The sequence below is a fragment of the Genypterus blacodes genome, unplaced genomic scaffold (assembly GCF_046128005.1).
Source record: "Genypterus blacodes isolate CSIRO-AG114 ecotype Tasmania unplaced genomic scaffold, CSIRO-AGI_Gbla_v1 ptg000019l_1, whole genome shotgun sequence".
NCBI lineage: Eukaryota > Metazoa > Chordata > Actinopteri > Ophidiiformes > Ophidiidae > Genypterus > Genypterus blacodes.
Window position 1 is genome coordinate 2,326,978 of NW_027466832.1, and position 26,750 is coordinate 2,353,727.

At 41.6% G+C, this 26,750-nt stretch overlaps 1 protein-coding gene across 1 annotated transcript; it reads left to right on the forward strand.

The window, feature by feature from the left end:
- Positions 1-25,753, forward strand: slc5a9 (solute carrier family 5 member 9). Its single transcript, XM_076141535.1, has 14 exons — positions 1-137; positions 4,157-4,275; positions 6,373-6,444; positions 8,720-8,824; positions 9,750-9,914; positions 10,081-10,186; positions 14,503-14,583; positions 14,982-15,187; positions 17,804-17,939; positions 18,139-18,246; positions 19,674-19,824; positions 20,990-21,158; positions 23,822-24,037; positions 25,187-25,753. Exons 1-14 carry the CDS (start codon positions 116-118, stop codon positions 25,481-25,483), a joined length of 1,953 nt encoding a protein of 650 aa, XP_075997650.1. The 5' UTR covers positions 1-115; the 3' UTR covers positions 25,484-25,753.
- Positions 25,754-26,750: the final 997 nt, after the last annotated feature.

Here is a 26,750-nt window from a genome sequence, read left to right on the forward strand (position 1 = left end):
CACACGCCGCTGTCAGATTTGCTAGCAGGAGGCACTCAGGGAACCTCAGTGAACGTCAACAAGCGAAGGAATACAGAAGCCAAACACTTAGGTGTCGGTCAGGTCTGGAAGCAGTATGTCCGTCATCCTCACTACAGGTCTGAATCTTCTTTAATCTCTTGTTTGTGTGTTGGTAAACTTAATTTTTATGTAATATTCATTCCAGAGCCTGAATGAAATCTGTTCCTATTGTACCCTCAGTATAGACCAACCAAATACCTCAAGGGACATTAAGGAAAACATAGTCAGTGATAACCAGAGGCAGGAGTCCAGCACCAGTGCACACTGGTTTAGTTGGTGGTGTAGCAGCAGATTTTGAATGAAGCTGGCAGTCAAGGCATACTGATTTACAAAAGAAAACAAAGACTAGTACAAAGTGTGGTAAAGAATGACTGCACTTCCCTCTTGACATGTCTAAACATTTGGATCAATACAACCTAAACAATAAACAAGTTTTGAAGGATCAGTGATTCATACAAGCCCAACAATGAATGTTATTTCACACTTTTCATTTCTATGGACAGTAATATGAGTGGCTGGATAGAGGCTGGATCAGAACCCCTGGTCAGATAGACCAAATTTAAGACAGGCCCTACCTGGTCAGATGTAAATTACTCCAACTTTAACCCACTACATGTCTTTTGCAATAATTTAATATTTACCTGAGTATCAAATAGTTCCCCCTGTGGTCATTTGTAGAGAGCAACGTTTCCACTATCTGGGACATCACTATGTTCCAAATAGATTCTAGATATGCTGCTTCCAGACTGCCACAGTGCCACATGGAAGCAGAATATTTAGTGATATATGAACATGATATCACACATATGTACTAGATTGTGAATTTGCTGAAATTGGACATTTTGGGAAACCACTAACCTTTGACAGACAACTTTCCAACCCCTTGTGGCCAGCACTTAAAAAAATGTATGTTCATCTGATTAAACTCAATACTTAAGCTCTAGTGAGAGATGTTGAATGGAGGATCTCTATAACTACCTCATTTCCACAGAATTCCTTATCACATTTCTATAAACATTACATATTATGGATAAAGGTTAGTATATGCCTGTCACGTCTGGTACAAGTATTTCTAATTGCATAGCAAGCACATGTGGCTGAGAAACGTAGGTTTCTGCAGCCAGTTGCAATCGTTGTTCTAGATGGTGGCATTGCTCTCAGGTGTCAAGCTTGGCCCTTTGATTTGTTATTGCTGTAATTTTTGCCATCTGAAAATGCTGTTAGCATGAGATACTTTAGCAATTCATAATGATAATGATTAATAATGAGTCTGTAAACATAGTGTTTGATTGTTGTTGTTGCTCTTACAGTAAACATTAACAAAGGTCAGGGTCAAGAGAATAAGCAATTTGGCATCTACTTTTGTGGGCCTGTGCTCTCTCACAGCCAGCTCTACACAGCCTTCTCCTCGGTAAAGAGAGCAAGCAACGTCAAAGTTTTCATTAAAAGGTGATGAGTGAAGAGTTTCAAAGACAGGAACCAGTCGCCAACACAGATGACAAAAACAAAAGCGTGTATTTTCCCATCAACAGTGGGAACAGTCACCATGAAGCCACAATTAATGATTAATCATTAAGCAATCATTACCTACAGAAACTTCACCAGGGAATGGCCATTATCTGGATAGAATGTAGCCAAGGACAATGTCTAATTTCCTCCAACAAGGAAATGTTTGATGACACAATATATTATTAAGACAACAGGAACAGATCATTGAGAAGAATTCAATTCAACTCAACTCAATTCAACTTTATTTATATAGCACCAAATCGCAAGGCAAGTTAGATCACAGAATACACAGAGGAGTGCAGTGCAGAATGAGGTGGTAAATGTTTACCAATATCGGACCATTGCATTGTTCCTTCTCCTGTTGGTGAGCTGTAAGTTTAACAAGTCTTAAAACATCAGCACATAACCCAGTTTTGTGTGTACAGGTAAACCGATTGTAGTTGCCATCACAATGCAGTCTGGGTAGTGATGTAGTTTGTTTATTTACTTATTTTCAAGACAGACCTTGAAAGGTATTTCAAAATCCAAATTTAGCGTCATTCTGGTATCACACCGTTCTGTTAGGGCAGTGGTTCTCAAACTTGTTACAGCAGGTACCACCTCAGAAAATTTTTGCTCTCCAAGTACCACCACTATGGCTGATGTTAAAATACAGTAGCGTAGACCTACCCTATTCAGCTGCTATGCAAAATTAGATTAGATTAGATTAGATTAGATTAAATTAGATTCAACTTTATTGTCATTGAGCAAAGTACAGGTACAAGCCAATAAAATGCAGTTAGCATCCAACCGGAAGTGCAAAAATGTACTATAATATATACAGAATAAATAAATTATAATGCAAGCAGGAAGCAAAATTATCCCTCATAAGAATATTATTTATTCTGACCTTTGTCAGTCACAGCCACATTGTACAAATTGGTAATAGAACTCTCTCATATGAACAACTCTCCTATATGGGGCAGTCCCTCCTACACCCGCAGCATGTTCAAACACACACACACACACACACACACACACACACACACAGGTGTTCTGATGTCCGTGATTTTCACCGGCAAGTGCGCCGGCACCAGCAAATGCGGCACGTTCCCTGCGGTGGCGCCAGCACCGACAAATGCGCCGGCATCGGCACCGGCACCAACAGGTGCGCCATCATCAGCTAAACTTATTTTATGTCGCATTTTTTTTATTTGATTCGTCCGCGTACCACTACAGGGACCACAGTTTTAGAACCGCTGTATTAGGGAATCCAGAATGTATGTTTAGTTTACAGATCTCGGGGGTGAACACCAAATATCCACAGTATACTACAATTTACAAATAAAAGGTTTGTGGCCTAGTTCAGACACAAATATGATGACATTTTGTAAAGTCTTATTATCACTTGAATGGCTCCAATTGCACTCAGGATTTGAATGTGGGATAATTTGATAAACAAAAACACTATTAATTCAATTTCAATTCAGCTTTATTTATATAGCACCAAATCACAACAAACATTATCTCGAGGCACTTTACATACAGAGCATTCAAAGAAGCCCAACTTTCCCCCATGAGCAGCACTTGGCAACAGCTGCAAAGTAAAAAAAAACCTTTAAACAGGGAGGAACCTCAGGCAGAACCAGGCTCTAGGTAGTCGGCCATCTGCTCAGCAGCAACATTAATAATAAGGTAATGCTATTACAATATTAGGAATAGAATACATGGGTTTCTAGCAGGATAGTGTTTTCATCTCTACAGGACAGGGTCTTTATCTCTACAGCACAGGGTCATCATCTCTACAGGACAGGGTCTTTATCTCTACAGCACAGGGTCATCATCTCTACAGGACAGGGTACAAATATTTTTTTAGAGCAGAAATGTCCTGAATCTGGTCTTGTGCAAAGACCAGAACCTTCAAAGGGAGGTGTCCAGTGGGTATCCTGATCAGATGCCTGAACCACCTCAGAGTAGCGGCTGTACTCCAAGGTCCTTCCGGATGTCAGAGCTCCTCACCCTATCTCTAAGGCAAAGCCACCCCTTTGAGGAAACTCATTTCGGCCGCTTGTATCCGCAATCTCAGTCTCGGTCACTACCCAAAGCTTATGCCCATAGGTGAGGGTTGGAACGTAAACTGGTCAATCCAGAGCCTCACCTTCCAGCTTAGCTCCCTCTGCACCATGACAGTCTAGTACAACACCCGCATTGCTGTAGACGCTGCACCAGTCCATCGTCGATCTCGCCCTCCATTTTTCCCTCACTCGTGAACAAGATCCCAAGATACTTGAACTCCTTAGCTTGAGGAAGCATCTCACTGCCTCAGGCTTGGAGACTTCTGCTGATGTGAATATCTTGATGTAAACATTATCCATTTCATTCTACACTTCATTCTACGATTCTTTTTACTCAACCCAAAGATTTTCACTGCTCCCATATGACCCCTGACTTATATTTTATGTTGGTACCACTGCCCTTTCCCTATGCTTCAGTCAAATTCTAATATTTCTCTTGTTGGCTTTTATTCAAAGATAATGAGGTTTATAAAATTCATCTTTGTGTGTACATTGTGGAAATGCATAAGTTGCATAGTGTATTTTGGATGCAGGAAGCAGCCCGACTGTGTCTTCCACTGCAGCTGTTCCCAACACAGTGTTGAGTTTGGAAGCTGCTGACATTGTTGTGGTGGTCCTTTACTTTGTCTTTCTCATGGGCGTTGGTATCTGGGTAAGATCTGCAAGCAACTCAACTCATTTCACACACCTTCACAATTATCTGTGGATCTTGTTGATGTTTTGTAATCTAATGTCAAATCTGTGTATATACATGTGCATACAATATAAATGAATAATATTTCTTACCTTATTTAATCAAATGTCAACTTAAATGGATTATTGTTTTTCATTGCATTAGTTTCCAACAGGTGTTGATGATGTGTTCTTGGATGAGCTAATCCTGTTTGCAAGGATCTGTGCAGTTACATTTAAAATCCTGAATGATTGGGACTGATTTATGATGCCCTGCATTACTTAAGCCTTGATTCCCACTAATCATATCATAAAATATGTAAAGCAGAAATATTTACAAATATGAACATATCAATGTCTTGCTTAATGACTGTAGATAGCTCCTCCAAGTCTTAAGGGGAGTAGCAGGGTCCCCTGACCCAGAAATACGGCTTCACAGAGCAGGTGAGGGGTATACAGAGCTGGAGGTCTACTTTCGTCTGGGCGAGGTCGTTAGAAATCACCCTAAGTTCACCAATGTAGGTCCCTTTTGAATGAAAATTAGTTTGAAAGCACAAAATATATGATGGTAACTTTTTGTAGTGACAAATTTGACATGTCTTTATTGAGTGTGAGGTTATGATACAAATAGTCTCAGTTTTATGCTGCTAAAACAAGCAGTACTGAACAATCTTCAATGTGAATGCAGATTTATTACTGTGAATCTCCCCTCCAAAAAGCATGTATTCTACAATACAGAAATACAATTGAATAGGAGATCTGAAAGCCCAGGTCACATTGTGTAACCGCTGCTCCATCTGGCCTGATGAGATCAGATAGTCATCAGATTTTAAATATCCGATTCTGAAGTTGCACTAGTGTAACCACAACCTAAAAGGTTTCCCTTAAGGCATATTTACCAATGTTGGGCCCGTCTCGTGCTCATGAGCTTGCATGAATTACTAAATTGCGCTCTGTGTTAGTATCTAGTGAGTACGATAGTGATTTGTGCTCACCAGTTACTTTTTTCGTGCTCACAAGAAATTTGCAGGTTTTGGGTGCATTTCAGCTTTATATAGGCAGTGCAGTACCCAGTGCATGTTCCCTTGAATATCATCATGCAACAAGTTAATGTCGTGTTCAAAATACTAACAAAATACTATGGCAAGAAGGACTTCAAGTTGAGAGAGATCTCACTTAAGCTGTTAAATAAGCAAAAGAGGTTAACGTTGTGATACAGAGCAAAACTCAGCTGAGGTCTCATGGTCTCAGCTGAGGTCTCAATGAGAATGACACGCAGAGAGAAAGGGAAAGACAGAGAGAGAGAAAGGGAAAGAGAGAGAGAGAGAGAGATAAAGAGAGAGAAGCACAGGCAAAGAGAGAGACAGGCAGAGAGAGAGAGAGAGAGAGAGAGAGAGAGAGAGAGAGAGAGGCAGAGAGAGAGAGAGCGAGAGAGAGAGAGAGAGAGAGACAGGCAGAGAGAGAGAGAGCATGATATCAGCACATTAAGTCCATTTTCAAGCGAAGAGAGAAAGTGTCAACAATCTAATTTGGATGTTATTTTCCCCCATTACCATTAAATTCTGTAAAATGCAAAAAGTCACTTTTAGTGAGGCGTATCCATTACATTGCTATGCTGAAGTCTTTCTCCATTTCATCCCTGTAGAGCTGGAAACAGGTCGGCAATGCTCTCCATTACAGGGGCAGATGGCAGAGGGAGGCAGAGCCATGTAGGTGGACACACCCCGGTGTCCCTTGGGTGTTTATGGTGGTTTCAGTAGTACGCGTGCAAATGTAACATGGACTTTGTCCTAAACTGCGCTTTATAATGAACTCTTGTACTCTTTGGTCTGGTGGTTCTTTCCTGTAGAAAGCTGAAATGCACCCAAAACTTGCACACGGAAATCCTTCCAGCACTGATACTTCTGGTGCACAGGGTTAGCTGTATTTTCGTTTTACCCATGCCCCCTTTGGGCCTCCGTAGACATCCTTATCAGCAGGGCCAATGCTGTCGTATTGAATCATATTGTGTGACTTTGCGTGAGGTGAATGAGGTCAGCTACTAGTGTGATGTTCATGGCTGTTCCCTCTCCCTCAGTCATCAGTGCGAGCCAATCGGAACACTGTGGGCGGGTACTTCCTGGCTGGACGTTCAATGAGCTGGTGGCCTGTGAGTATTCTAAGCTTGAACTGGTTGTGTTTGATGTGTATGAAGTGTATAAGTGTCTGTATATTTTATCTATCTATCTATCTTTCTATCTATCTATCTATCTATCTATCTATCTATCTATCTATCTATCATCCTGTTTTCTTGTTTTCTTGTATTATTTTGTAGGATTTTTTTTGTTAAATTTTGCTTTACTTCCTGCACTTGTGTTTCCTGTCTTGTGTTAACTAATTGTTTTCACCTGTGTGATTGTCCTCACCTGTTCCCCATCATCAGCCCTGAGTGTGTTTAGTCTCCGCCTTTCCCTCAGCTCGTCCCTGCTTTTGCTCCTGCTTTGTTCCTGATTTGCTGATTTGATTCTTCCCTCTGAATGAAGCTTTTCATCCAATTGCTCTACACATGGGCCGAAGCCCCATGATGCTTCATTTGCTCAACTGTGCCATCAAGTGGGCAATAAATGTAACACAGGCAGTGAATATATTAGCTGAATCAGTCGCGCGGTACGGCAGGTTCGCTTCGGCTTTGGCTGTCACCACATATGTCACCAACACAAGGTAATGATGATAACCCACGGGTAAAGTGCTTAAAGATCAACTGATAAAGAATGTTCAAACTGTAAACAAAGAGACCGGCCCATCCCATAATCAGACGGCCTCGGGAGACAGAGCGACAACAGCGTGTTCATCTTCATATTTTTTTCATGCTTTCCTGCATCCATGGTGCTTCTGTCAGTAACACTCTGAGACTACACGCCTATGCAATTTATATGTTTATTTTATAATATGTAAATCACTCGTGCCGAGCCGCACGTCAGCTGGGGGATTGATTGTGTTTCGATCATATTTCGAATCGCGCGCCAAACCGGCAAACCAGCTCCTGAATCGAGCGAGGCTTCAAACGTCACCACCTACGTCACCAACACCCGACTCGATGCGCGCTTCGCCAAAATCTTCCTGGATTACTCGACACATGCTTCGAAGCCTCGACACGAAAGGACACATAACTAGTGCCCCCCATGTCAGCCTTTTGCCCTTGTGTTACTTTGTGTTCTGCTTGCTCCCGTGTTTCCCTCATCCTTCTCTCCACTTTTGTTTTCTTTCTGTTTAGCTCTGCTGCTCCGTTTGAGTAGTAGTTTTTATTGTATCGTATCATTTAATGATTTGTAACCAGAACAATGAAGTTAAAACACAACACACACACAGGAGGACAAGCCCAGCAGACCTCTCTTTTAGAATAAATAACATACAGTATATGTAGATTTGCAGATATTGTTAGTGACAGGACAAATGTCATGCCTACTGACAAACATTTTACAGTATTAACATTTTTATGAATCCCAGAAATTGTGTTCTGCGTTCCTAGTCATGTCAGTCAAACTTTCTGTTACTTGTGTTTTTTGGGTTCGGATATTGTAGTTAATTATAACCCGGCATCAGTTTGATTGATATTACTGGAGGGGAAAAGATTTTTAGCACTTGATGCAAATTAGCTCTTTTCTGAAGTATAGACATTTCCTCTTATCAATTATTTTTGCATGTGGGAGTACTGTGATGTAAATACTTATTTTCTGCAGGAAAAGTTACCAATGCTTCTGCATTGGAAATTCCCTCACCCCTCCCTCTATTTCGCAATGGCTGAAGGATATATTATATTTGTCATAAACTCGAGAAAATCAAGTACACTATGAGGGGCTACTCTGATAAGTTCTATCAGAGATGGCAACCGTTTCTCTCTTACTCCACAGATTTACAGGTTATGCCAGACCAGTGACTGATTACCAGAACACCGAACAGTTCCTTTTTATTTTTTCATTTTATTTTACATCCCAGCGGGCCAGGGCGGGGTTGTGTGACTGTGGGGTGCGGTTTCTGGGTGGGATGTCCTCTCTTTGTTTTTTTTTTCTGTTTCTCTCCTCTCTCTTTCTCTCTAGCACAACCTATGATGCGATTTGTACTAGCCTCCATTGCTGTTAGACATCATCCTGTAAAAACTGTATTTACCCTATGACACCATTGCAATTCCAATCTTCTTGTACTCTACCTCAGGGTCTACGTATAAAGTTTAACAACAACAATAGTAGTGATAACACAACCTTCCTTCTTTCTCTCTATCTCTCTCTCTCCTCTTTCCCCTCTTTCTATATAAAGAATGATCTCCAAAATATCCTACAACGGTATGGACAATGTCATGTATAATGTTTGCTTCCAAAAAAATAGCAAAAAAAAAGAGGAAAAGTTACCTTTATTTTTTAATTTGCATTATTTTTATTCATTTACAGATTGGGGCTTCTCTGATGTCCAGCAACGTTGGCAGTGGTCTCTTTATCGGTCTAGCTGGAACAGGAGCAGCAGGAGGAATTGCTGTTGGAGGGTTTGAATGGAATGTAGGAAATACACCTGTGAATGTGCAGTGATTTCGTTGGGTGGATCACAAAATGGTGGTTGCTTTTATATGGTTAATTAAATAAATAATAATAAATGATAAATAATAATAAATAGTTTAGCTATGTAAGTTGCCTCCATAAGCAGCTGTTGGTCAAGTCAAGTCAACTTTATTTGTATATAGCCCAATATCATATCCAATGTCTCAAAGGGCTTTACAGACCCACAACATCAGGAAAATCTCCAACATCCCACACCAAAGCTCTCTAGGAAGACAAGGAAAAACTCCAGAGAAAACCTTAATGTACAAGGAAAAAAGAGACCTCAGCAGAGGCAATTCCAAGAAAGATACCCCTCCATGAACAGCTGACTGTGCAATAGAAGCTTCCAGTGGGATTGTACAAAGGTACAATAAAGTACCTGGGTTGGCTAATCACTCTCCTGCTAAAAGGAGACTTTGTGTGTTCATTGGTGAGGTCACAGTTATCAAAGTAAACTCAGAAGAGGTGCATTTTTAGACAGGATTTAAACATTTCAGAGAGTCTGCCTCTTTAACGAGTGCATTCCAGAAAAAATGTCACCCAGGACCACCACTGCTGATTTTACTTCTATTAATAGTATACACACAGTATTTAACAATGTGTCACTCAGGAGAGGGCAAAATAAAGCTCTTCTGATTAATAACTATTAAACATTTCATAAAATTATATTGTTTTTATTGTTTTAAATTGCATGTTTATTCTGTACTGATTGTATCCAGAGGGTTTTCTTTTGTTCTTTTGCCCACTTGTGTTGGCTATGTTATTGGTGTGTCTGTAAAGCACTTTGTGCTTTTATGCTTGATACATGCTCCACAACTAAACAAATTACTATTTATAATGAAGAGGTCAATATTGATACCATGTAGTTTATATGTGTGTTGTGCAGGCAGCGTGGGTGCTTGTGGCTCTGGGCTGGATCTTTATCCCCGTCTACATTGCTGCCGGTGTTGTGACCATGCCTGAATACTTGGCCAAACGCTTTGGAGGCCAGAGAATACGGATATATATGTCTGTTCTGTCACTCATCCTCTACATCTTCACTAAAATATCTGTAAGACACAGACACGTTTCATTTTCATTTTCATGCATTAGGGTTGGTAAATTCCAATTATTACCCAATTATCCAATTGTTCGCTACATTAAAAATCTTCTTTTATCTTAACTTTCTGAAATGAGTACAACTTTTGACACATTCACTGTTTGTCTGTGTTACTCAGACAGACATCTTTTCAGGGGCATTGTTTATTCAGATTTCATTGGGATGGGATCTCTACCTGTCCACAGCCATACTCCTGCTGGTGACTGCTGCTTACACTGTTGCAGGTATTCACACATTAACACATACACACATTTATTTTTTGGGCTAGAAGTTTGCAGCTGTGACTGATATGAATCTCAAGGTACAGTGTCCAGTATAGTGACCTCAACAATGCGTGATTACTTTTTGCCCAGGATAGAGTAAGAATAGAATAGAATAGAATAGAATAGTATAGTTTTTCATTGTCATTGTACATGAGAATACAACAAAATGCATTTGTGCTGTGCCTAAGCTGAGGACAGTAATAAATAAACAACAATAAACAACAATAAATAAATAAACAACAATAAATAAACAACACACAGTTCCATTCATACATTAAAACATAAGTAGTCCCATTGCTCAAGATGTCCCATTATTGCAGTTAAATGTTGGGGTAGTAACTTTGTTTGATTTTGTTTAGTTCACTTAAAGCCCTTACAAAGAAGCTGTTTTTCAGTTTGGTGGTGCGCGTGTTCAGTGATCTGTATCGCCTTCGAGAGGGTAACAGACAGAACAGGGAATTACAAGAGTGGGATGCCTCTTTCAGGATGGTGTTGGCCCAGCGGAGACAATAAATCTTAAAAATGTCCTCCAGGGAAGGCCGTGCAATCCAGTCGAATTATTGTTCCTGCTGTTTTTACAGTCCTTTTGAGTTTTTTGCGATCTGCCTCAGTGCAGTTTGCATATCAAGCTGTCAGACAGTATGTCAGGACTCTTTCTATACAGCATTTGTAGAAGGCTCTGAGCAGCTCTGCAGACAGATGGTTCTTCTTCAGTGTGCGTAGGAAATAGAGTCGCTGCTGCGCCTTTTTGGCAAGTGTCGAGGTGTTGACAGTCCATTTGAGGTCTTCACTAATGTAAGTCCCCAGGAACTTAAAGCAGTGGACCCTCTCCACCTCCTCTCCTCTGATGACAAGAGGAGTGTGGTCCTCATGGTGTCTCCTGAAGTCGATGAGTTATTTTGTCTTTTTAATGTTGAGTTTGAGGTTGTTGTCCATGCACAAGTCTGTCAGCTTGTCTATTTCCTCACAGTAGTGGGTTTCGTTGTTGTTTGAAATGAGTCCCACCACCGTTGTGTCGTCGGCAAATTTGATTCTTTTGTTAGTTGGGTGTGTGGAAATACAGTCAAAGGTGTAGAGTGAATACAGCATTGGACTGAGGACACATCCCCTGTGGCGCCCCAGTGCTGGTGGTAAGACTGGGAGAGAGCTGTGTACCGAAATTGACTGTCTGTGTGCGGTTGGAAAGAAAGTCTTTAATCCACATACAGAGGGAGCCATCGAAACCCAGGCCAAGCAGTTTGTTGAAAAGCATTCTCACATATGTCCCATTTTTGTCAAGGATCGTGAGTGCTGTGTGGAGGGTAGTGGCAATGGCGGCGTCCTCTGTGGATTGGTGTGCTGTGTAGGCGTATTGATGCTGGTGAAGTTGGCAGGGAGACTGGATTTAATGTGTTTTAAGACCAAGTTTTCAAAACATTTTGTGATGATGGGAGTGAGTGCTACCGGTCTGTAATCATTTAAACAGGTGATGTTACTCTGTTTGGGCACTGGGATGATTACGGCAGACTTGAGGCAGGTGGGTATGGTGGCCTGGGACAGTGGCAGATTAAAAATGTCTGTGAATACCTCTGCAAGCTGGTGGGCGCAGTCTCTGATCACTCTCCCAGGTATTCCATCTTGGCACCCTGCTTTCTTTTCATTCACTGAGCTAAAGATCCTCCTTAGCTCATGTGTCTGCAGGGTCATAGGAGGGTGAGCAGCATCCAGTAGGGGTGTTGCTGAGTCAGTTCCACTCTCTGCCGTAACAAAGTGAGCAAAAAAGTGGTTAAGCTCCTCTGCGAGGTGTGTATCGCCTTCTGGCAGTGGTTGCTGATTTCCCTTGTAGTTGGTTATTTGCTGGATGCCTTGCTACATAAGTGCTGGTTCTCTGTTGGAGAAGTGGTCCTCAATTTAATTCCTGTACGCGGACTTGACCTGCTTGATGCCCTTCTTCAGGTTGTGCCTGGCTGCGCTGTACCGCTCTCTGTCCCCTGCCTTGAAAGCTGCATTCCGCTCATCTAGTAGAGCCTGCACCTCCTTGCTCATCGAGGGTTTCCTGTTTGGGAAAACTCTGATGCAAGTGTTTGTTGTTATGTTTTCAATGAAGGTCCTGATGTAGCAGAGAACAGTGGTGGTGTAGGTATCCAGGTCAGGGTCGGAGAAGAGGTTCCAGTCAGTCCTTTCAAAGCAGTCCTGTATTTGTAAAGATGTGTCTTCCGGCCATTTCACAACAGTTCTAGTAGTGGGCTTTAGCCTTTTGATAATGGGGTGGTATGCTGGTGTCAAAAAGAGTGACAGGTGGTCAGATTGACCGAGGTGTAGGGGAGAAGCTCTATGCTTTCCTGATGTTAGAGTAGACACAGTCAAGTGTTTTGGCTCCCCTGGTTGCACATTTGACGTTTTGGTCGAACTTCCGCAGCACACTCTTCAGATCGGCATGGTTGAAGTCCACATGAAGACGCCCCCCGGATGCATGTTCTGTTGTTTGTAGTAAACACAAATAAAAAGCATAATAGTAGCAGAAAGGAAAATATTTAAAAAAAGAAACTGTGGGGGCGCTTTTCCGCAATCGATGGAGTAGGACACTTGCTTGAGAAGCTCCCACAGTATCTCATCCAAAGTGCTTTTTATCAGCGTCTTTGCCGACACATCACTTGACCGAAGATTCCCCAACAAATTGTGCACTAGTAGGTTGTTAAAGTAAACAATATGCAATTTCAATCTACTTGTATTCTACCTCAGGGTCTACGTGTAAAGTTTAACATCAACAATAGTATTAATAATACAACCTTCATTCTTTCTCTCTATTTCTCTCTCTCCTCTTCCCCCCTTTCTGTATAAATAATTATCTCCAAAATATCCTACAATTGTATGCGCAATGTCATGTAAAATGTTTGCTTCAATAAAAAATAGCAAAAAAAAAATGAATAATAGAGAAACTGTGATGTACAGAAGAAAGTGTCAAGACACATAAGAAAGTGACCATCAACAAACAGGAACAAACCCAAATCAGCTGAATAAGCGTCTTTTGTCTGAACATTTACATAATGTCAATATATATAACACTCACATTTTGTGTCAACATATATTTCAACATGAGCTTGTTTTTTTCTGTATACATGTTCAGTGTCAAGCTTACATTAATGAATTCACATCATATTAATCTCATAGAAAACAAAACAATAAAGTATTTTTTTAATATTATTAATTACTTTACTTTTCATAATACTATACCTATCATAGTCCACATTTGTCCGTCCATATATCACTGTCCAAATTTCCCTCCACATTCCCTATAATTCAGGGTATTCACTGTGCCTGTATCATCTGTACTTCACATGCATTCAGTCTGTTCTGATGTTAGTGAGATGACAGAGAGTGTGGTACTCTTTTCATGAGTAATTAAAATAGTTTTGGAATGTTCTTGCAGTGAAGCACATTCTCTATCGTACAGTTTTGGAATGTTTTCATGTTTGGAAGAACATACACTGGATTGAGAGCCCGGGTCGAGCTTCTTTTTTCTTCCAGCTGTACTGTTGGATGCACATGTTTTTTGTGGACCCTGCTCGACGTGACAGCTTAATTCTGCATTCTGCCTTTATGTTGTCACAATTGTTAAAATGCATCCAAATGCTGATGCTCATCTTTTCGCTCACTGCACTCACTTTACTCACCGCACCCACCACACTTCTTTCTCTCTCGGCTTCTCTCCGTCCTGCATCTGTACCTGTAATAGACCATCAGCACGCCCCGCCCCTCCCTTTTTGATGTTATGATCCTTGTCTGTCTTGACGTGAATTGGTGGAATGGAACAACATCAGTTCAAACATTCAGTCTTCCCCGTGTTCATGGCACAGAGAAGACCATCCTATCATTCTGTCTTGTATTAAGTTTGTGACAAAAGGGGGCGGAATGTCTGTGAATTGGATTGGATAGAAATTTAGAAACAGCTTTACCAAGTGACATTGTGTTGTCAGATGTATGTAGCTACTGGTAGACATCACCATGCAGCAAAGAGTTGCATTTAAGATTGCAATTAGATAATTATAGGAGTTGTTCACTTATCTGCTGTAATTTCCAGTAACAACCATTAGATGTCGGCCACAAGATGGAACAAAAATGCAAAAACAATTTGACTTCAAGTACACATGGGGTGATTTAAAGCTCATTTGCCATGCATTTCCAGATATGTTTATACTCACAAATAACATAATACTAGAAACACTGTGCTTTATATTGTACATACAATGACTAAATGACAGATGGCTTTCCCTCTCTTGTTGTTTTTGTGTTTTTAGGTGGTTTGACAGCAGTCATCTACACTGACGCGTTTCAGACTGTTATCATGGTAGGAGGTGCCTTTGCACTAATGTTTATAGGTAAACACACACACACACACACACACACATAAATTGGGGTCTCCAAGAAGTTACAGTTTCACGTAACGAAACTAGACAGCAGCCTCATTTGTTTGACTGACAGCTGATTGGCTTATAATCGTTTTGTGACAAAAGGGGGCGGGATGTCTGTGAATTTGTTTGGATATGAATTTAAACAGCTTTACCAAGTGACGTTGTGTTGTCAAATTTATGTATTCTTCAAACCTTTAGCGAGATACTCAGAAATGGGTGGCAAGCTACTGGTAGCTAACCCCCTGTACATAGCAACAGTTCAGGCAGTGATGTATATGAACTACTACCAGTGTTTCATTCAAAACATCACACATGACATGGTAAAGTTTACAATAGTGAGTTTGTGTGTGTTTTTGTTCACGCAGCATTTGCCAGAGTTGGCTGGTATGATGGCCTTGTCCAGAGTTACATGGCAGCTATTCCATCAGTAACAGTTGCGAACACAACTTGCCATTTACCACGTAGTGATGCCTTCAGGCTGCTAAGAGACCCACTGACTGGGGATTTACCCTGGCCGGGTTTGCTGTTTGGTCTCACAGTATTGGCTATATGGGTCTGGTGTGCTGATCAGGTAACAATTACTATAATATACATATTCCTGGCAAACACTTTAATAATTTTGCTGCCAATTTCAATTCACATAATAATTAATTTAAACATTTGTCCTTTGCGTTCAAATATCTTGTTTTTCTCAAATTTTACCCCATGCATTTGTTTATATCACTGTTAGCTAGCATTTCTCCTTTGTAAAGATAATAAATCTCTTAAACAGGTGTGACATGTGAAGATGATTAAAAGACATAATCATTACACAGGTGTTCCTTATGATGGGGTCGATAAAAGGCCACCCTATGATGTTGAGTTTTCTGTTCAACACTTTGCTGCAGGTGCCTCGAGAGATAAGAGATCATGCAATTGGCATGCTGACAGCAGGAATGTCGCATAGAGTTGTTGCCAGAGTAAAGGGTGTTTATTTCTCCACCATAAGCAGTGTTGTTTCATGCGTTTTTTGAAGTTCAGCCAACAGGCATCTAACTGCAGACCACGTATTACCACACCAGCCCAGGACCACCATTTCCGACTTCTTCTCCTGCAGGATCGTTTCAGGCCATCCACAAGGAGAGCTGACGAAACAGTCGGTGTACACAAATGAAGAATGTCTGCGCAAACTATCAGAAATCTAATCAGGGAAGCTCATCCGCATGCTCGCCGTCCTCACAGGGGTCTTGATTTGTTTGGAGTTAGGCATCACAATTGATGTGTGTTGGTAAAAGCTCACCTTCGGTGGCCACTGTCCCTAGTCCTCTTCACGGATGAATTACTGCACAGTGCAGAACAGATGGCAGGCAGCATGTATGGCATTGGGTGGGTGAGTGGTTTGCTGTCTCATTGCTGTGCCATTTTACCACCGCCATCCCCTTACTTTGCAAAGATCTGTACACAGTTCCTCAAAGCTGAAAATGTCTCAGTTCTACCATGGCTTGCATACTTCCCAGGCATGTCACCAATTGAGCTTTTGGATGCTTTTTTCGAAAGTTCTGGATGGTGCATATGATGGCATGTTCCAGATCTCACCAGTATCCAACAACTCCATACAGCTTTTCAAGAGGAGGAAATCCTTTAATGAACAATTTGATCAATTCGATGTGAAGTAGATGTGTTGCATTGCTTGAGGCAAGATACTGGTATCTGTTAATTTCAAGTTTATTTGTCATTTGTACAGTAAAACACAGGGTCATTCTGTACATTGAAATTCCTTGTGATGTAGCAACAACAACAGCATATTGAAATTTGTGCAACTTAGAAATTTGTGCAAAGTACTCAGCATTCAAGAAAATGGAAGTGCAGACCAGCCTGAATAAAAACAGATTAAAAAATATACATAAACTATTACAAATAAATAAATATCAAGTGGCATGAGTGCCAGTGATAATAGAGTGCAAAGTTACTGGTTGAGGAGCCTGATAGCCTGGGGAAAGAAACTGTTTGTGAGTCTGGTAGTGCGTGCCCGGATGTAGCGTCTAACAGATAGCAAAAGGGTAAACCAGGGGTGGGGAACCTTTTTCCCTTTCGCGGGCCATTTTGATTTTAACATCATCAATCAGGGGCCATACTACATTATTGAACAAAAAAACGTTTGTTGACGGGGGACAATTTGCGCTGCGATCTGCCGGTCTGAAGGGGGTATTATAATCACAGTATAATTATTTATATGCCATCATCGAAAGAGCCATGTCAGGGCAATCACGTCGGCTGTGGATCTGTTTTGCCGGTAGGCGAATTAAAGGGGATCCAGGGTGTCAGGAAGGGTGGAGGAGATGTGGGTTCTGACTAGCTGTTCGAAGCACTTCATGATGGTGGATGTCAGTGCTACAGGGCGGTAGTCATTCAGGCAGGTTGTGCAATCCCTTTGCTAGAACAATAACTTATAATACCTTGGCACTTTGCAATCTGTGCAAAAAAATTAAAGAAAAAAAAGTGCCTTATCACAGCATAAGGGGCTGCAATAAGCCTGTTTTGCACTGCACATTTTTTCAAAACGGGGTTGCAGGAAAAACATGGCACCTGGCGCTTCTGTGTCGACTACCGGCGGCTAAATGCTGTCAGACGTCAAGACTTCTACCCGCTGCCCAGGATCGACTTTGCCCTTGACTACATGGCCGGGTACCGCTAGTCTAGCTCCTGCGACCTCGGCAGTGGCTACTGGCAAGTAGAGTTGGCACTGGAAGCACGACCAAAGACTTCGACCTTTGCAATGCTCGAGCAACCTTTGAGCGCCTGATGGAGAGGGTTTTGGCCGACATCCCCTGACAGCAGTGTGTCCTCTACCTGGATGTTTTGTTGTAGACACACGGGTTGCTGGGGACAGCTAACTGGCTAGGTGGGGGCTATGTAGTGTGTTGGGAACTTCCCAGCATGCCTTTGGCCGGTGTTTGGTGCGGTGTGTTTACTGTTTACTTTTACTGTGATTGTTTTCTTTTATTATTCACATTTACGTTCTCTTTAATTACTAACAACACACTTTTTATTTTGTATCTAAAAATATGTAAATATATAAAATACATGAACAATCAGTGTGAGGTTGACCAGAAGACAAGTGAGGTTCCATTTAGCTGCAGTGACATGAACTTTTTGTGAGATGAAGATGTTAATCACAACTGTCATGGTGTGTGATGTGTGTGTACAGGTCATAGTCCAGAGGTCTCTCTCAGCCAAGTCCTTGTCTCATGCTAAAGGAGGCAGTGTGTTAGGAGGATACCTGAAGCTGCTACCAATGTTCTTCATCGTCATGCCTGGCATGATTAGCAGAGCGCTGTTCCCTGGTTAGTCTCTCTCTGTTGCTCAAGATAGAATCCCAATATGTGATGTCAAAAAATGTCATTGTCATACGGTTTTACATCTCGAGATAACTATGCTTACCTCTCTCTCTCTCTCTCTCTCTCTCTCTCTCTCTCTCTCTCTCTCTCTCTCTCTCTCTCTCTCTCTCTCTCTCTCTCTCTCTCTGTGTTTGTGTTAATGTAGATGAGGTAGGCTGTGTGGATCCAGAAGTCTGTCAGAATGTGTGTGGAGCTTCAGTTGGTTGCTCAAACATTGCCTACCCTAAACTAGTAATTGAGCTAATGCCTGTGGGTAAGTCTTTCCCTCTACCCCTTTCTCTGTCTCACACACACAGGCACGCACATACAGACACACAGACATACACACACACACTAACTAACTAACATGGAGGGCTGTATAATAGGTAAAATGGTTAAGGAGTGTCTCAATCCACTGACCTCTAGAGGAGGGGACAAGTAGTGGATATATTCACACATCTCATTCTGTTGTCAGTGGGTTTGCAAAAGAACCAGTGGCATTCATTGGTTTGTGGCAAAAGTATGTAAATGTCCAGGATAAGGGTATTAAATATTAATATTTTTGCATGTCGGAAGACGAAAAAAACAAAGTAAGAATTTCATTACATACTGTAAATTAGTGTTTATCTGCTGTGTATGTGACAATAAACATCTTGAATCTTGAATCTTGAATAGGACATTATGAAAGGGGCTCAGTCTCTTCTACTGGCTCTCTTCTACCTGGGCGCTTCTCCTTGATTCTCTTTTCTCCATGGCTCTTCTCTTTCTCCCTGACCCTTTACTTCTCTTGCTCTTTCTTTCTCTCTACTTCCTTTTCCATTCATTTGACCATCATTACCTGGTTTGATTTTCTTTATTTCGTCATTTCTATCACTTTGGGTCTTGTTTTACATTATCTCAGCTGTTGCAACTGTAACTGTAACTGTAACTATCCACCATTCATCTCACTTCTATTGTGACATGCCTCTCTGTATAGCTAAATTAGCATCACTAAATCACAGTGCCATTCTTATGTATCAGATAAAACACAGTTAACTATCTCTGTCCATATTAGGGTGTGAGTTTTTTCATCCTTACAAAGGGAATTAACTTCCACAATCCCTTTGTGACCTCTCCACCATATCTGAATTCAAGAGACAACTCAAAACACACATTTCTACACAGTGCTACTCAAATCATCCATCGTAATTCACATCTGTCAATCTATGTCTTGTTTTATTCTTATTAATTTGGCCTACGCCTTTTAAACTGATCTTGCTTTTATTGTATGTGGTGCTGTTTCTGGTGCTATTGCTGCTGTACAAAATTTACGCCATATTTAGCTTCATGAATTTTGCCCTGCTGATTATAAGTGTGAACAGTTACACCCTGAGCTATGGGTAACCTTGACAAACCTTAAATTAAAATGAGGCTCTTTGCCAAGGTTGAGCAGTTAATATTATTCTTATAAATAAGACATCAGGGTGAGCTTGGACAAAACAAAACATATATTTGTAGTTCCCTATGCTTTCTTTTCAAACAAAATAAAATCGAAATACAGCAAACCTTACACAACCAACTAACCGACACCAACAAAATAAAAATAAAAGATGAGACCTGCACCAGTAGAGGGAGACATCTACAATTATGCATCTTCCATTACTATATTTCATAATTTATTTTTTTTAATTTAATTTTTACTGAATCATTGCTTTTATGCAGGTCTTCGTGGTCTGATGCTAGCTGTTATGTTAGCTGCGCTGATGTCATCTCTGACCTCCATCTTTAACAGCAGCTCTACTCTGTTTACACTGGACCTGTACCATAGAGCCAGGCCTAAAGCTAGTGAGAGGGAGCTCATGGTTGTTGGAAGGTAACACAGACACATACATATTCACACTAAATGTTTGTCGTGGGCTTCAATTATAACCATTGCATACACACAAAATGGGTATTAAAACTTGTATATGCCATGTGTACATTTTGGAGCCACAGACCGTTCGACAGGCATTGAATGAAGGTGAAGAAGAAACTTTGTTGGGTCAAATCACATGCAAACATGTCATCTGAAATGTATCTTGCGTGCCCCTCTTATATATCACAACACACACATGAATAAGAGAGGGGTCAGTGCAGGGCAGCCATGACACGGCGCCCCTGGAGCAGTTTGGGGGTTTAGTACGGGGGGTTTAGGGCACTGTCACCTTGACAGTGCCCTGGAGGCAAACTGGCAACTCTCCAGCTGCCAGTCCACTTTCTTGGTCCATATGGGGACTCGGACCGGCGACCCTCCGGTTCCTGAGCTGATTCCCCTATGGAGTGAGCTACTACCGCCCCTAGCTAAAGTCAGATGTCCCAAAAATGTTGACACTCTGAGACACTGAGCTTCTATGGCAGAACCAACAATCACTATGATAGTGTTAAGTCAGAATGTCTGTAGTTTAACACAACACTTGATTCCACACATCTCCTTTCCATAGTTGGTTTATTTGTTGCTTAAATGGGTAATTTGTGTAGATCAAACAATTACAATACAAAGGAGCAAATTTACTACAGCATTGGGATTCCTGCATATAGGCGTATATAAGGAATGAAAGTAGATTCTTGCTGGTACTGCTACCCATGCTTCCATGCTTCATATGCCCCCAGCTTCATGCATTCAGCTTCATACGTTTTTACACCTGTATGGTGTCGATATTAGAAACATTAGACATCATGTATCGCAAATGTTTTATTTAAATGGGGTAAGTGCGACAAAATCATTTGTGAATGATAACAAAACTTTCCAAATATAGGCCCTTTTTTTTTTAAGAAAGTATTTGACATGACAATGAGCATACAGTTATGGGAGAGAGAGGAAAGAAATGTTGACTGGGACATATGGGACACACGTGGACAAAATGTATGAGGAGAAGTCAATAATCAATAATAATAATAATTGTTATGATTATTATTATTATTATTATTATTATAATTGTGTGTGTGTGTGTGTGTGTGTGTGTGTGTGTGTGTGTGCGTGAGTGGATGTTTCTTTTCAGGGTGTTCATTCTGCTCTTGGTGTGTGTTAGTCTCCTCTGGATTCCAGTCATTCAAACAGCCAATAGTGGACAGCTGTTTGACTACATCCAGTCAGTGACCAGCTTTCTGGCTCCACCCATTACTGCTGTATTCCTAATGGCTATCTTCTGGCCACGTGCCAATGAGCAGGTAAACATCTGCATCTTTGTGGCTGACATATGATTTTTTACTCCAAACCTAAAGGAGGGCTTTTACGCTTGGTTTTTCTTTTCAATGCCCATGTACAGTATACATGCATATATATGCATGTACAGTATATGCATGTATTTTTTCCCCTTTATTATGTATTTACGTATATATATATATTTTTTTGTAGAATTTCATATTTTGTACGTTAAAAGTACGGATGGGGACCGTCGATGTACAGATACTTTCATGCCTCTCTACAGATGCTCATGTTCAGGCACTGATTGTGTAATTCACACAGCTCTCCTTGAGCCACTTTTGCATCGTTTTGGTTGTGTGCTTAGAGTGATTATCCTTTCGCAAGGAGAATCTTCAGCCCAGTCTGAGGTCCTGAGCACTCTGGAGCAGGTTTTTATTGAGAATATCTCTGCACTTTGCTGCATTGAGCTTTACGTGAACTCGCTAGTCTCCCAGTCCTTACTGCTCAACACAAATGTCACAGTGATTATTGATAGTAATTGGATGCACCTGAGCCTAATTTTAAGTTTAACCGCAAAGGGTCTGAATACTTATGTCAATGCTATAATTAGCTGATTTTTCTGAAATTCGGTTTTTGCTGTGTCATTGTATGAAAATAGTTGGAGATTGATGTGTGAAAACATGAATTTAAGAGATTTGAGTATGAGGCTACTACATAACAAAATATGAAGAATGGAAGGGACCTGAATATTGTATCCCGCATACCTGGTTTTCAGTAATCCTTCCACCTCCGTCTTCTTATCATCCATTGTCTTCCAAACTAAAGTGCAATTTCTGTTTTTGACAAAAAGCACTTTCAGACCTACCTTGGAGGAGAGGGGAGTCCAGTGCATCATGGGAAGTCCCGCACCATTCTAGGCCTTTAGCAGCAACTATAAGCTCTATCAAAAAGGAAAGTTGCCCCCCAAACCGAATTTGGAAGATGGTTCCACAAGAGAGGAGCCTGATAATTGAAGGCTCTATTCTACTTTTGGATATACCAAGAACCACAAGTAAGCCTGCATTCTGGAGTGCAGCGTTCTAGGAGAGGGGTCTTTCAAACACAATGGAGCCTGACGATTAAGAGCTCCGAAAGAGAGGAAATGTATTTTAAATTCCTTTCTGGATTTTACTGGAAGTCAGTGCAGGGAATATTATATTTTTTCCTAGGTTTTGTCAGTACTTGTGCAGCTGCATTCTGAACCAGCTGGAGAGACTTATCAGGGCAGCCTGATAATAATGAATTGCAGTATTCCAGTCTGGTGGTAATGAATGTGTGGAAAACTTTTTTGTAAATCAACAAACAAACAACAAACAAATTGCTTTGGTGGCGCTTTCCAGAGAGGTTTTCCAGACAGGTTTCACTAAGACAGAATAAATGAATACGGCAGTCTGAAATAAGATCATTGATTGATAGAGCTCCAGGCGAGGCGAGATCTGATTGATGAGCCCACATCTAATTCTCTTATACTGTTTACCTATCGCAGAGGTTGCATTAATTTAAATTACATTTTCATGTTTAACTCTTCTGTTTAGGGCTGATTTAATTGATTGAAGTGGTCGGGGGACAAAAACACAGTTTCTACTTGTATTTGGGTGGGTAACTGCTCTAATAGAAGCACAGAGAAGTGTGCGGGATATATATATATACCACAACTCTTCGATATATATATTAATACAGGATGAAGGGTTGCGGTAAAAACACATACAAACCTGATGACAGAGGATACCAATATATCCTGTGGTCGTTATCTTGTTTGGCTTCTATGATTTTTGGCCCACAGTGTCTTGTCCTCATCACGCTGCTCTGTGGCTGCTACTCTGCTCAGGTGATAGGAGGCATTGAACCAGGTTTTTCTGCCGCTGCATCCCGCTCGTCCACGGCTGTCCGTCTAGCCACAGTTGCCTCTGTCCTTATATCTCAATGCAGCAGCCTCAACTCTCAATGAAGCAGCCTCAACTCTGCTCTGGTCCGCTTATTGTTAGGGCTGGCCAGGCTTGCCTTGGACCAACCCCTAGTTAGGCAGCTATAGACCTAGACTGCTGGGGGACCCATGATGCACTGAGCTCCTCTCTTTTCTGTGCTCTCTCATCTCACAGGTTTTTGTAGAAGCCTGTCCTGTATAGATGAAGACCATCTCCTGACTGAAACTCATGCATTCCACTCATTAGTCATACCTCTATTACTATTATCGTTGTTGTTGTTGTGTCTCTCTGTGTGTCTCCCTCTCTCACACTCTGTCTCTCCTACTCACTTACTCCCTCTCTCTTCTCTGTTTCTCTCTCAACCTAACCGGTCAAGGTAGATGGCCGCCCACCTAGAGCACGGTTCTGCTTGTGGTTTCTTCTTGTTAAATTGGAGTTTTTCCTTGCCGCTGTCACCAAGTGCTTGCTCTTGGGAATGTTTGGTCTCTTTAAATGCTCTATGTGTAAAGTGCCTTGAAACTACTTAAGTTGTGATTTGGCACCATATGAATAAAGTTTAGTTGAATAGAAGTGCTGACTAACTTAATTAGCAGGTCAAGCAAGTCAGGTCATGGTGACTTGGGGTGCAAGAAGGTTTGTCTTGTAATATCTGAGGCAATTGTTCTCCTGGTAGCATTGTCCAATGGGTCTGCTTTAACCCTGTTTTTTCTTGTGTGAGACAGGGTGCATTCTGGGGTCTGGTGACTGGACTGGTGGTAGGACTGATCCGGATGGTTCTTGAGTTCATCTTTTTACCCCCTGCCTGTGGTCAGCCTGACCATCGGCCTGCACTACTGGCTAAAGTCCACTACCTGTATTTTGCTCTCATCCTGTTGGCTTTTACTTGCATCGTCACTGCTGCTACTAGCTTAATCACAGCCCCAATACCTAAAGAACATGTAAGAATCACGCACACACACACACACAGACAGACACAGACACAGACAGACAGACAGACAGACAGACAGACAGACAGACAGACAGACAGACAGACAGACACACACACACACACACACACACACACACAAACAATGAAACATGACAATGATCTCACAGTTGTGTGTATTCAGACCAAACCATGTTAGCACAAAGCACACTGTTTTGTAAGGTGGAGCAAAAAGCATGCTAACATAGACATTGAAGGGGGGAGGGTGTGTGTGTGTGTGTGTGTGTGTCTTAGTCTTTTCATTCTCAATGCAATTTATCATATACAGTACATCGGTGTTTTTCAACACTAGTGTGCCATGAGAGATCGCCAGGTGTACCGTGGGAAATTATCCATCTTCACTTGATCAGTCCGCTCATCTGCACTGTTATTGTGACAGCCAGAGTGTGAATCACATGACTGTGAGATGTCAGCATATTTGAAAAACTCTGGCTTTTAAATCCTCACTGAAACGATGAGAAGCAGAGAATTACAGAATAGAATAGAGTTTTATTGATTATCATGTTGCATGCAATCCACAGCAAATCCCATGCAATTGAAATTTAACTTGCACCCCCTCACACACACACAAACACATGCATTACAGAGGGGGTGCAGGGCAGCCATTCTACGGCGCCCATGGAGCAGATGGGGGTTCGGTGCCTTGCTAGTGTGCACCTCGGGAGTGCTCTGAAGGGAAACTGGCAACTCACCAGCTACCAGTCTGCTTACTTGGTCCACAGGGGGACCCTCCGGTTCCCAGCAGTCTCGCTCCGAACTGAGCTACTGCTAATGCACTCTGGAGAGCATTTTCCAAATGCTCGATTTACATGGTTAGAATATTTTAGTATGGACAGAAGGCCTAAATGGAAGATATATTTTTAAATGTATCCCTGGAAGGTGCATGGGACTGGTGCAGCATGAGATCTAGACTTACGAATATATGGACATGGTTTGGGTTAAGGACAATAGAGCAAACCATGGCCAAAAAGTTATAGCGCTGCTTTAAGCTTACAAAACAACTGTGTTGACACATGCACTGAGAGTATTACAACACATGCTGGTGTGAACATGGACATGAATGTGTTTACCTTTTATGTTTTTCAACTCCTCTTTTAAACAGTTGTACAGGCTCACCTGGTGGTCCAGACACAGCAAAGAGCGTCGTATCAACCTCAGCGATCCCTGGATGGCCTCTGACCCTAGCCCAGACACAAACCCCTTGCCAGAATCATGGTGGAGGAAGGCTGCTTTATGGCTTTGCGGTTTGACCAGTTCCAGCTCTGGATCCAGACCTGCAATGGCTGATGACACTGAGCTCATCTCCCTGGAAGAGATGCCCATCTGGAGGAGAGTCTGCAATATTAATGCTCTGCTCTTACTGGCTGTTAATGTGTTTCTTTGGGGATACTTTGCCTGATTTACAGTTTTTAGAAACACAAGCTGCATCAGTAACATCCGACTCATGTAAGACAGTTTGACTTCAAACAGCTCCAGCTAAAAGGTATCTGACTGAATATAAAACTGAATATTCTTGAATAATAATTAGTATCCCTAACCCTAACCCTAACCCAATTGGCCACGTCTCATTTTCATGCTTTACTTCTGAACAGTTAATGCAGTCTTTATCAGAACAAAATTAGTTCAGTCCACAGGGGACTCTCTTGGGAACTGGAGGGTGGCTCGAGTCCCTGTGGACCAAAAAAGCGTGGACTGGCAGCTGGCAGCTGAAGAGTTGCCAGTTTCCCTCCAGGGCACTGCCGAAGTGCAAGGCACCGAACCCTCGACGTGCTCCACAGACGCTGGCTGCTGGCTGCCCTGCGGTGCCCACTCCAGTGTGTGTGTTTGTGTGTGTGTAGGAGGGGGGGGGTTGCAATTTCAGATGTGTGTGATTTGCATTGTGTGGAGTATTTGCATTTTGTGAAACATTGTGTGTAACAGGATGTATGTAAGCATTGGAGTTGCATGAAATGTAAACTGCATGTATCTGAACCTACATTTCTCAGACTACTGGGATAATAAAAGTGTGTTGTTGCACATAAAGTTGGAATAAAATATTTTTTAACTCTTCTCATGAAATGATTGTGACAATGTGATCTATTCTTGATAGATAAAGTGTATGTCTTCTCAAAACTTTGTTGAACCCATGATGGCCCATACCATCACTGAGCTGCCACCTCCTTGAGTGGTTTCCTGGATGCAGTCATCATGGGCGTTCTCAACACGTAATGGCTGACCCTTTGTCCTCCATCTATACGGTAAAGGATATAGCAGCTCCCATCCATAAAGACAACATGTCGCTACTGCCCAAGCGGTAATCTTCTATGCTCCCTACCTCAGCGAAATCAACTGTGTGAAAGCAACTGTTAAACAGTAAGGCATGGAAGCTTGATCGTTCGTCTTCCTCGGTAACCATGTTCAAGCGATCTTGATTTACAGTATGGCGGGAAACGTTGAGTCCATGGAGTCTTCTCCACACAATCCTTTGGTGTATTGCCAGTTGCGTCTGAAAAGGCATAGCTTAGGGAACTTTATTCTATTCTTTAGGAAAATTATACAACCAATCCTGAAAACGTTGATTTACTGCATACAGACTTTAAGCAGGAAACAGACAAGACAGTGAATATGTTGTCTTTTATGGCGCCAAACAATTGTTAAACATGAATTTGTTTCACCTGGGTAACTGG